The sequence below is a fragment of the Mytilus galloprovincialis genome, chromosome 10, assembly GCF_965363235.1.
Source record: "Mytilus galloprovincialis chromosome 10, xbMytGall1.hap1.1, whole genome shotgun sequence".
Lineage (NCBI taxonomy): Eukaryota > Metazoa > Mollusca > Bivalvia > Mytilida > Mytilidae > Mytilus > Mytilus galloprovincialis.
Window position 1 is genome coordinate 46,018,987 of NC_134847.1, and position 12,506 is coordinate 46,031,492.

General features: G+C 31.6%; 1 protein-coding gene across 1 annotated transcript in view; it reads left to right on the forward strand.

Moving 5' to 3' along the window:
* Positions 1 to 12,153, forward strand: part of LOC143047648 (uncharacterized) — a 37,370-nt gene extending 25,217 nt beyond the window's left edge. Inside the window, exons 8-9 of the mRNA XM_076220833.1 lie at positions 8,546 to 8,625; positions 10,778 to 12,153. Coding sequence (XP_076076948.1) covers positions 8,546 to 8,625; positions 10,778 to 12,068 — 1,371 coding nt within the window. The 3' untranslated portion in view covers positions 12,069 to 12,153. The remainder of the gene's footprint in view (positions 1 to 8,545; positions 8,626 to 10,777) is intronic.
* Positions 12,154 to 12,506: the final 353 nt, after the last annotated feature.

The window sequence follows — 12,506 nt, forward strand, 5'->3', positions numbered from 1 at the left end:
ACAGCAATAATGTTCAGCAAAGTAAGATTTACAAATAAGTCAACATGACGGAAATGGTCAGTTGACCCCTTTAGGAGTTATAGCCCTTTATAGTCAATTTTTAACCATTTTTCGTAAATCTTAGTAATCTTTTACAAAAATCTTCTCCTCTGAAACTACTGGGCCAAATACTTCCAAACTTCAACTGAATGTTCCTTAGGGTATCTAGTTTGTAAATTGTATCCGAAGTTATGATCTATCAACAAACATGGTCGCCATTGCTAAAAATAGAACATAGGGGTCAAATGCAGTTTTTGGCTTATAACTCAAAAACCAAAGCATTTAGAGCAAATCTGACATGGGGTAATATTGTTTATCAGGTCAAGATCTATCTGCCCTGAAATTTTCAGATGATTCAGACAACCTGTTGTTGAGTTGCTGCCCCTGAATTGATAATTTTAAGGAAATTTTGCTGTTTTTGTTTATTATCTTGAATATAATTATAGATAGAAATAAACTGTAAACAGCAATAATGTTCAGCAAAGTAAGATCTTCAATTAAGTCAATTTGACCAAAATTGTCAATTGACCCCTTAAGGAGTTATTGCCCTTTAAAGACTTTTTTCACAATTTGTTCATCATGTTGACTTACTTTAAAAAATCTTCTCCTTTGAAACTGCTGTATCAATTTCAGCCAAACTTAGGCTAAATGAGTTTCAGAGTATCTAGTATAAATTTTATATTTTATTTCCTTGTATGTCAAGAAACATAGCTCCTATGGCTAAAATAGAACATAGGAGAAAATGATTAATTTTTTTGGCTTTTGAAGAAAATAGGACGATCCAAAAATCATTTAAATAAATTGAAAAGCCAAAATAATCATTGATGAGAGATTTAACCAAAAGAATTAAAGTGAGCGATTCAGGCTCTTGAGAGCCTCTTGTTTATTTTTGGATCACTTGGTCAAAGATCAAGGTCACAGCACCCAATTATAGAATGACATTTGGTTAAAAAATGTTGTTATTTTTATATCATTTGAAAGGTGCATTCATTCATTACAAAAGGTATTTTTTTAAGGTAACTTGAGAAGAGAATCTTTTTTTTAAATCAGAACCTTACACAAAGACAAACGTTGTTATATTATATAAATCATTCACCAACATCAACCCCACAAACAATGTTTGAAGGTTATACAGAAATCACCCTTTCTGTCTGTCAAATCTATTTTTTTACAGTGTGAATTTAAAACCCTGAACTATGATGGACTAGTTATCAGGATTAAACAGATTTTTAGAACAAAAATGTTGGTGGCTTATGTTCAAAATTTTAACATTTAGTCATATATTATATGTTTAAATGAAACAATACTCATTATTTAAATCCAAGGTTACTGTGTTTCTAAAAGAAATGTTTAAAGACCGGGGCTATACTAGTTATAGTAAATAGATTAAGTAATACTATATTTTAGCATGAAGATAGAGAAGCTGTTATGTACACCTTAATACAATTAGTTCTAGACAGATTATATTATGACAATTGCATTGAGTGTGATTTGATATTTCAAATCTCAAAACAGTTTAATTTTAAATTTTAAACGCAAGGCTTTGTGTGCTATTTAGATACATAAAAATAAATCATGGAGAATAACGTTGTCACATGATATCTGTTTCATTATTTTTTATAACTATTAAACTGTTCTCTGATTTGACAGATAAAATAAGAAAAGTATATGTGAAAGATTTATTGAAAGTATGAGTTTAGATCTAGGCTGGTTTTTTTTTTATACTGATGAACTTAAAGCGAGTTAAATTTTATTCATGTAAATTTTTGTAATACAAAAATGTCAATTGACTGAACAAGGTGAATGACCAACTTTGATAACATGGGATACCAGGAGATAACCTCTCACCTTTTCAGCAAAACTAGCAGTCTTAGTCAAAAGATATCAGAGTGGCTACCAAGGCTTCATGAATAAATTAAAGTGAGATAAAATTCTTTGAGACAGCACCCCCAACAAAACTAGTTAACAAAGTCATGTATAAATCATGTTACCATGGTAACAATCAAAACAATTTGATGTAATCATTATGACATAAATATATAATGTTTACACATCTATGATGTAAGAGAAGCTTACACACACACAGAGTAAATGTCATGTTTAATGTAAAAATATAAGAACCTAGTGCATCTTAAATGCCAAATCAAAACAAGGCAGTACACTGAAGTAATAAACGTCAGATGTAGATATTGATTTTGGTTCAAGTTAGAACATATGATCATCTGCGACCTTGCACTTGGATTTTCAAGGTTACTTTAACATTCCATGTATTAAAGCATGGACTATAATGCTCTACTCTAAATAAACTCTAATTAAGTCATGGTTACATCTTTGTCTTTATATAAAATATGACAAGTAGATTTAAATCTACACTACTGATCCGTTATATTTGATAATGTGGGTGGAGGTCTGATTACATAACATTGACACATATGAGATTTGTAGAATATATATGTCATGTGACGTCATAGCAGCCATAAAAAAGTAACTTTAATTGAATATTCAAATTATAAATCCAAAGTATTTATCTAATCAGAATATGAAAGAACAAAATGTATTATGTCTATTCATTAGTCTCTGATAGTTTGCAAAGAGAATGTGTTATACTTAAAGTTTGAAGAAGTTAAATTAATGCTTTATTGTAAATAAATACTTTAGTGGATTAGTGCTTTACATAATATCAGTGGCGTAGCTTGCATGTATGCTCAGATGCTCAAGCATCCACATCATTTTGACAAAAAAAAAAAAAAAAATAAAAAAAATAGCAGCAGTTTAACTCGGAAGTATCCAAATGTAAGGAGGATATGAGGATAATGTCCAGTCATTTTCGAAGCAGTATGCCTGGTCTTTCATTAAGGATAATTTAGTTGAAGTAAACAAGATAGTTGAATCGCAGAATAGTGTTTCAAGTTAACTTTTGTTCTTAAAAAAAAGTCTGCGTCATCGGCTAAGGCAGCAACCATTTGCATTTGATTTTCGGGGAAGGGGGGGAGGATCAAAAACAAATTTTTTTTTCTCTAAAAACTGGAAACAAACTTTTTTTCCAAAAAAATCCATAGCCCCCTCCCAGAAAATCAAATGGCTGCTGCCTAAGGCAAGCAGAGAAGACTGATACGCAGACCCGTGGACATGCTTTCATCTGAAATTGAACCTAGTGGAGTGATGCCTTCTCATTTGACTATAGCAACTAACAACTAAAACATCATATCCTGATATCGTTTCTTGCGACATTGTAAACGACGTGATAAAAAAATAAACTTGTAACATATCGGGATAATTCTTAGGCTTATGAATTCCCGTTTCTTTCTAGGTTCAAATACTAATTTTATTTTCAATTAGTAAAGAACAAAGATCCAATGTTTCCCGGCATGCGCATTTCATGTCATATTTTATCTATCAAGGGAATAACTAAAAAAGCACTTTTTTCTTTTTCTTTTTCATTTTCAATATCTTAAGAGATAAAAGCTTCACAGCAAATGGAATTAGATTTCCATTAAAATTTATATTTCAAAGGGTCATAACTGGTTAAAAATATTTGATCACGACTTATTTTCCAAATTGTCAAAGACAGTGCTTATGATATGATTTTCACTTAATCTGACGAGAATTGTACACATAAGAGTGCTCAAAAGACCGGACGATCGGACGCCCGGTATTTTTATGTCTCCTGCAACACGTTCAGCTCAGTAATCAAAAATCAAAAACCCAAGGTTGAAGACTCAAATTCCTGGAAAGAGAAGTCACTTCAGTTCCTATATTCCGAGGTTCCTAAATTATACAGAAGTGCCGCTGTAATGAGGTCCGTTTTTTGATATGTCAAATATAGGATTGGGTGGGAAACTTTACATCAAATATTTATGAATTGAATGACGATAGTTTCAAGGAAACAATAAAATTTGGTTGAAAATATAAATATATATATTGGTTGGTATTTTGAATTTAAACAAAAATCTAACTAGTGTCGGATTCTGGGGGAGTACATGTGCTTAAATAAAAAATAATTTTCTGCATAAAAAGGTCCAAAAATTTTTTCGACTCGCTCCGCTCGGCGAAACATCCACATCATTTGAACCCTGGCTACGCCACTGAATATAATAACAATAGAATTGTAAATTATATCAATACTTTATTCAGAAGGAGCTTTGACTTGTTGAAGATTATGTAACAAGTTTTTGATTGAACTAAAGATCGTAATATCTAATTGGTATTTTTAAAAAAATGAAAAAAATTATATAGATATTAATTTTATCTACCCTTTGGTACATACATGCAGGTACTACTGCAAATTTAGAAATCAATTTCAATGATTTTTTTTAATGGCATAAAATCAAATAAATTTTGCAATGATTTAAACTCACATTTTGATTTTTGCTTTTGATACTTGATACCAAACATATGCATGATTTCACTGATAAATCTTGCTTTATTGCCAAATAGTTGCACCATTAAGTTCTGAACTTACAATTTCATTATACATATCTGTGTTACTATATGGTTGATATTCCTCTAAATTATAAGAACTCTTAGATAAGTTAAAATAATTGATGATTCACACAGTAAGCTTAGGTTCCAAAAATGTAACAACTTTTAAAATATTTCTGATTAGGAATTCAAAGAAAATATAATTTTTTTTAGGAAGAAAAAAGATAAAGGTTCCAACCACCCTCTAAAAAAGAAAAAGAAAATAAGAGCTATCAGTTCTGAAGTACTATTATTTTGTTTGCTTAAACTAAAAATATATTTTTTTGTCCATGCAGTTTCTCAGATAATTTTGAATGCAAATAGTTAACTTCTGGGGAGATTAAACTTGATGGCCTCAACTTCACTAGCCATGGTTTTCGATCCATACCCCTCCTCTCCACATAACCCTTGGCTAGTGAAGATGTAATAGGCTCTAGCTGCTTAGTCTTATTGTGATAATGTGATTGGCAGAATTAGTTAAATTATAGTAATAATAATAAAGTTCGAATTTTATTATAGGGCTGATATTATATGGTCAGTAAAAGTAGGGTAAACATTTTAATTTTGTTTACGAGTTTGCTCTGTAATGTAAAATCATTAATTTAGGTACTTTCAGTAGTGGAGTACACATTTTTATTTAGGGGCCAGCTGAGGCCCACCTCAGGGTGCAGGATATCTCAATGCATTGGTGACTCATTGGTGGCCTTTGGCTGTTATCTGCTCTTTGGTCTGGTTGTTGTCTCTTTGACACATTCCCCTTTTCCATTCTCAATTTTATTGACCTTACATTGACTTCTAAGGGGAACTTAACATTTTATTCAAGGGTCATCTGGTCATTTGTAATATTGAATCTGATAAAATAATCAATACCAAAACTAATTTAACCCTATAATCATGATAATATCTGTTTAGGATGTTTACACATCAAATAAAATGAAATATTGTTAAAACTAAAAAAACCTGATAATTGAACAGTTTCTTATCTGAGTCATAGTAAGATAACATTAAGACTTTGTTTTGGTCAAAGTTTTACTTCAATAATCTGATATTGTGTCTATGTTTTATTTACACCATAGGTAAGGATTTATTCTTTTTGTTATATCTGACAGATTATGTAATAGTATATAAACAATGTAATATTATTATTAGTAGGTAGGTACTTTTATACATGTATTTTGTACCGTAATGAACCATTCAGTATTAAACCAGCATGGTACATGTTCCTATATTTTGACCGATCAGGTTGACCTTTGTTTATGCATCAATCAGCTGATGTCATATGTGTTATAAAACAAGTTACAAGAGTACAATTATAGCAGTAAAGCATTATTATTTCATGGAAAGGTAGCACACACCAACCACAATTTTCTTAGATTTTGTCATGCAATAAAATTTTTGTGATATTGAGAAAAAACCTGTTTGATCACTTTAAAAAAATTTCAATATGCCAGTTTAGATTATTGCGATTATAACCAGGATTCTACTTCGTCAAAATTATCTCCCCATTACGCCAGTTCATTTTCACAATCGTAGAAATGGAAGCCATTGTGGGGATGACGTGCTGCCAATTTTGCTCATTGAAACCGATAAATTTATCCAAATTGCATCATTATGATCCTTATATGTCAGTTGTATTTTAAAAGACAAATGTATCAACTAGCTAATGAGCATCAGTTAATGATCTTGTCTGCATTGATTCAACTTGAAATTATTGTCTGATCGGTTGTCAGGTGGAATTTTCAAAAATTCATAAACATTAAAAAAAATTCTAATTAAATATTTCGTGGAAGGGCAGACTAGATTTTTTTAGTGGTTGAAGACTATAAACCCTAGTTATCACACACAATATAATTTTTTGAAGAGATGCATTTTCATCATCCAACTTGAAAGACTGTCGTCAAGTACTTTCAGTAAAAAAATAGCTATTCGAACACACCTACTCTGTTTTTGTGATTCATTAGATAGGTATTTCACTTGACCCATACATTTCATCTTTTAGTACTGTGATTTTTTTATGTTATAAAGTCAACCTGTAGCTTTGATATATAAAAATGATAGAATCTGAAGCGAGACGATGTATGAAATATTCTTGCTTTGTGCGATTTCAAGACAAAATACTGAACTCAAACTAGCCCTAACATAAAAAGGTGCACTCGATTTTCTCTTTTCCATACAATTGTTACCCATTTTTGGAACTTTTTCTTGAGTCACATAATGAGAGTGCAGACACGAAAATACCTAAACTAATAGATTGATATGTTTTCTGTCCGTGGTAATTTAAAAAAAATAAATCGGAGGATATGCATTTTCTACATCCAACTTGAAAGATACCCATGTCGTCGACTTGATATCTAATTGTTCTGCTTACCGGTAACTATATACTAGATAAATTGAAAACTTGTGCAAATGGTGTTTTTAAAATAAAACACTTCGTAATTGAGAAGAAAATTGTCATTTTATTTGTTTCTATTAACTTTTAAAAATGTTGTCACTATAGTAAACATTACAGTAAGAATTTATCGCCTTCTCTAACAAAGAGCTTCGATTCTTTTGTTCTATTTCAACCGGGTTTCCGGCTGAACCCTGTCGCAGTTTTTGCAATAGTAAAAACATCACAATTATTTCTGAATTTACAGTAGTCATTGAGTCATAACTTTGTACATCCTCCATTTAGTCCCTGAGTTTGATAAAAAGTGCTAATGTTGAAGACTGTTTGTTACCTTGAGATGTTTTAAGCTATATTTGTCTTTGGGTTGCTGTCTCATTGACACCTAACAATTTCTGTTATTCATAGTAAAGTAAGATATTAGTCTGAATTATCTATATTTCTATGATATTATGGGGGTTATAAAGATTAAAAAACAACATTTCTGGTAACAGCATATGTCATTCAAATCATGCATTGTAACATGATTTTGTTTATATACATTTAATCTTTTTTATGAAATGAAGTGAACTGGAGTAAACACAATTGAATTTACTTTGAAAAATACAAATTACTGTTTATAAAGATTTGTCAGCAACATTTTACGATTGTTTATTCTTTTTTTTTTTATAATAATGAAAGAATAAAAAGGATAAGTTGTATATTTAATTATTATAATATTCATAAACTTGAGGTTTAAGCAAGTACTTGCAGGAAAAATTTATCTGCAAGCTTGTAAGAGGAGGGTCATAAAGCCATATAGATAAATTATTACTATTATTCTGTGCAAAAGAGAAGTTGGTGAATATCTGGATTTAGGACAGTTACGGGTTATTGTGGACTGATCTATCAATCTTGCCTTCATATAATTTGTTTTAACACTATGAAATATTTACATAAACCAACCATAAAAAAGTTTTAGTGGGTCACAAAGTTCACTGAACTTCAGTTTTTCTTTTAACAGGCTATTATTTGAACTTGGAATTATTTTCAATTATGGAATATGCATAATTTCTTGTGTTTAAAATTTTTAACAAATTCCATGTTTATTTGGTATCATTATCTTTTGAGCGGTTAATAACACTTTCTATACAATGTATTTTGGTTAGATAGTGTTGTGCGCGGCACAGTACATTCTATTGAAAAATATACTATTTTCTTTGTAATAGAAAGTGTTGTGTGCAGCACAGAACATTTCAGTACAGAATAAACATGGAATTTATTAAAAATTTCAATAACAAGAAATCAAGCAAATTCCATAATTAAAAATAATTCCAAGTTCAAATAATAGCCTGTTAATTTTGCAGTACATGTATCAATTTCCTGTAAAAATATTCAAAAAAAGAATTGTTCGACATGTTCAATGTGTATTGCAATTTTTCTGTACAATGTCATGTATTATTCCCCCAAAGGCATCTATGTATTTATAAAAGTAACAGAGATATTATACACACATATAACAGACTATTAACTTTTGTCTTGACCTAATGTCACAGAATAACAAACCATTAGATATTTCCATGTGCACTGTCCAATTTGAATGGCTAAAGATCATCACTGGTAACAAATTATAATTTGACTCTTTTTAGATTCTTATGAATTATTTTGATTTTTTTCTAGATTCTAAGTCAATATCAGGTACCAGTAAAACAGAGCAGGATTGATTCTGATCAGGATAGTAACAAGGAAAACGCACATAGGTATTTATGTCAATTATATCTGCTAGCCTAAAATCTACTGCAACTACATTGTATTGAATAGTCAGAAAATACATGGACTATTTAACTTAGATGGATTTTTTTTGTTGGTGGTTTTTGTTTTAAAGGACTGTATTTAATAAGAGCCATGGTTTTACACTTAAATTCTTCATTTTAAAGGACTTAATTTAAAAAGATGTATGATTTGGTCCATATAATTGCAAAAAAAGTTGAAATGCTTTGTCATTTCAAAATTTTGTAAATTTGATTGATAAATGAGTAGGATAATGTGGTCTGGTTATAAGTTCAGACATATGTCACTGTGTTGTCATAAACATGTCAAAATTGACAAATTTTACCTAAAACGGTGATTTTTCATATTGTTTTTTGTTAAATGAAATGTGTGAAGAACTGTAGCCAAATTACACATTTTACTGAAATTTTTTATTCCTCCTTATTTCAATTTTATAAGACATTATGCATTTTGTGTAATAAATTACATTTTTGTCAAGGCTGTAGATTAATGGCATTTTGTCAAGGCTGTAGATTAATGGCATTTTGTCAAGGCTGTAGATTAATGGCATTTTGGTTTTTGCAAGAACGTTGGCTGCCTTAAACAAATGTGAAACTAAACAACAAAATACCCAAATATATAAATGTTTTTATGTATAAAACTGTTGCTGACTTTTAAAATCAGAAAGGGTGAGCGAATTGACCTTACATTCTCTAGTACTATATCCCTTTTGATTTGTTGCTACCTCAGGTAGTCGGACATTGAAAAAAACCCATAATATAGTAGTGATTGTTAAAATACTTATGTGCTAAACTGAAAAGAATTGATTGGTTGATTGTTAACGCAACTTTCAGCACTTTTGGCTTTATTGTTGAGGAAGCAGGAGTTCCCACAAAGAACCACTGAATTTTAGCACAAAAACTGGCTTTCCTAGTCATCAATTAAGATTGGAGTCTAAAACACCTGCCAATGAACTCACATCTCAGTCATAACTGACACGAAACAAAATACCATAGTCACATACAGAATCACATGATACTTAAAGTTTATGTTAGTGAAATTTATGTATGTCGGAGAAAATCATGTTGCTTTGGGGCATGGTTTATTGTCCATTCATTCAATAATAATTGAACTTAAACAACATTTGGTTTTTATGCCCCATTTATGGGCATAATGTTTGCTGGTCTGTGTGTTCATTCGTTCGTCCGTCTGTCCTGCTTCAGGTTAAAGTTATTGGTTGATGTATTTTTTGATGAAGTTGAAGTCCAATAAACTTGAAACTTAGTATACATGTTCCCTATGATATGATCTTTATTTTAATTTTTAATGCCAAATTAGAGATTTTATCCCATTTTCACGGTCCACTGAACATTGAAAATGATAGTGCGGATAGGGCATCCGTATACTTGGAACACATTTTTGTTTATTAGACTTTTAAGCATGTTTTTATGCCCCACCTACGATAGTAGAGGGGCATTATGTTTTCTGGTCTGTGCGTCCGTTCATTCGTCCGTCCGTCTGTTCGTTCGTTCGTCCGTCTGTCCCGCTTCAGGTTAAAGTTTTTGGTCAAGGTAGTTTTTGATGAAGTTGAAGTCCAATCAACTTGAAACTTAGTACACATGTTCCTTATGATATGATCTTTCTAATTTTAAAGCCAAATTAAACTTTTGACCCCAATTTCACGGTCCACTGAACATAGAAAATGAAAGTGCATGTTTCAGGTTAAAGTTTTTGGTCAAGGTAGTTTTTGATGAAGTTGAAGTCCAATCAACTTGAAACTTAGTACAAATGTTCCCTATGATATTATCTTTCTAATTTTAATGCCTAATTATATTTTTTATCCAATTTCACGGTCCATTGAACATGGAAAATGATAGTGGGAGTGGGGCATCCGTGTACTTTGGACACATTCTTGTTGGCAATAATTTTTGTAGTCAAAGCAACAACAAAATTAAGATGAGAACAAATTTGCCCATAAATTGAGCAGATAATTCATATACAAAAAAATTATAACTTATTGTGTACTATATGCACCAATAATGGAAACCAATTTTACTAAGAAAAATTAGGAAGAATATTCATACAGCAGTATTTATGATTTTAACTACATGTATAAAAGAATGTTAACTTTTTCATTTTCAGGATTGTTGAGCCTTATTATGTGACACCATACTCATGGGCTAGCGGAGGAGAAAGGAAAGATACAGAGACGTCGTCTGACCATTTCTCATCATCATCGAGTCTTAGCAGTCAGAGTGACGTCTTTCCTGTGTATGCCCAAATTGTGAAACAAAATAAGATACCAGTTGTAAAGAAGTCAGAGATATCTATTCCTAGTCAAAACTCCCCACCTCCAATACCTCCGCCCCCAAAACTATGTGGAGATTATTTTGAAACCGAGAACTTTAGTTCAGATGATGTCCACTATAAATCTGTGGACATGGACTCAACTGACTTACCACCCCCACCACCTCCAATGGATCAGTCCAGTGATGATTCACAGTTAAATGCAACCTTGCCTCCTCCTCCTCCAGTGTATCAGTCCGGAGAAGATTCTTTTATAAATGAGACTTTACCATCACCTCCAGGATATGCTGAAATTGGATGCCTTGATGACGATCCTGATTTACCAGATGAAGGAGAATGGAAGCCCCCGTCTGCAGCAAAAGTTTACAGCCCGAGAAAGTTTAAACTTACAAAGTCTACGTCAAAAGAGAGGATATACTCAGAAATTCCTCCCCCTGTGGCCCCTAAACCAAAACGGAAAATGTTTTTTGATTCATTGTATAAATCAGAGGAAGATATGTATGTTGCAATGAACAGTAATCCTGTACAAATTGAGAGAGATAATAATGAGCCACCTGTACTATACTCAGATTATGCAGTACCAGCTGATGTCATAGCAAGTGACTTCAACAGGGAACCAGATAGCAATGATATAAATAGACAAGCCAATGAAAAAGGGGAAGACAGTGAGGGTACATGTGAACTACAGAAAAAATATAGTGTCTCTGTGGATAGCGAGGATAATTTTGGAGTAAGATCAAGTCTTCCACAGAATGATCAGATTGAACAAAGTGAGAAAACTGAACCATTTATATTCAGAACATCAGGTAAAGGGTGTTCAGATGTGCTCGGCGGGTGTACAGATACAAGTGCAATAAATGACACTGTTGATAGCTCTGATCTTGAGAGAAATAAACATTGTAACATAAATCAGTTTAAAGATGAAACTCATAACAATGTTCCAGAAGCGTTTACAAATGAGAATCATTCTGGAAAATATACCACAGATAAAATGGATGTCAGAATCAGCACAAAAGTTGATCCTAGTCAAAATGTGCTTGAAACTGACATTGACACAGTCAATCCACCAGAAGAAAAAAAGAAGTCACTGACTCGATCAAAGTCATCAGAGACAATAATTTGGTGAAATATTGAGATTATACTGTCAAACTTAGAAACATTTGTAGCTAATTTTTCCGTTATATACATGTATTTCATAAAAGTACAGTTGATACTTTTTCATATTTTTGCCATACAAAATCATATTAGCTTACACAAAAACATCTTACATGTCTTAGGAATATATGCTATTGTTTTCATGTAGAATGGGCCTGATGGGGGGCCTCATCACGATTCACAGGTTGATTTTTTTGTCAATCATGATTCACAGAAAATAAATTTCCATGATCACAGATCACGAAAATATATATAAAAAAAAATCTGTAGAAAAACGGATCACGATAGCAAAAATGTGCCGATCACGAAGAACAAAAATAACCCATCAGGTCCCTCATGTAGTAAATGATATTTGTACCTCTTAAATTCTTAAACATGGCTCATATATCACTTTTCATGATAATGCAGT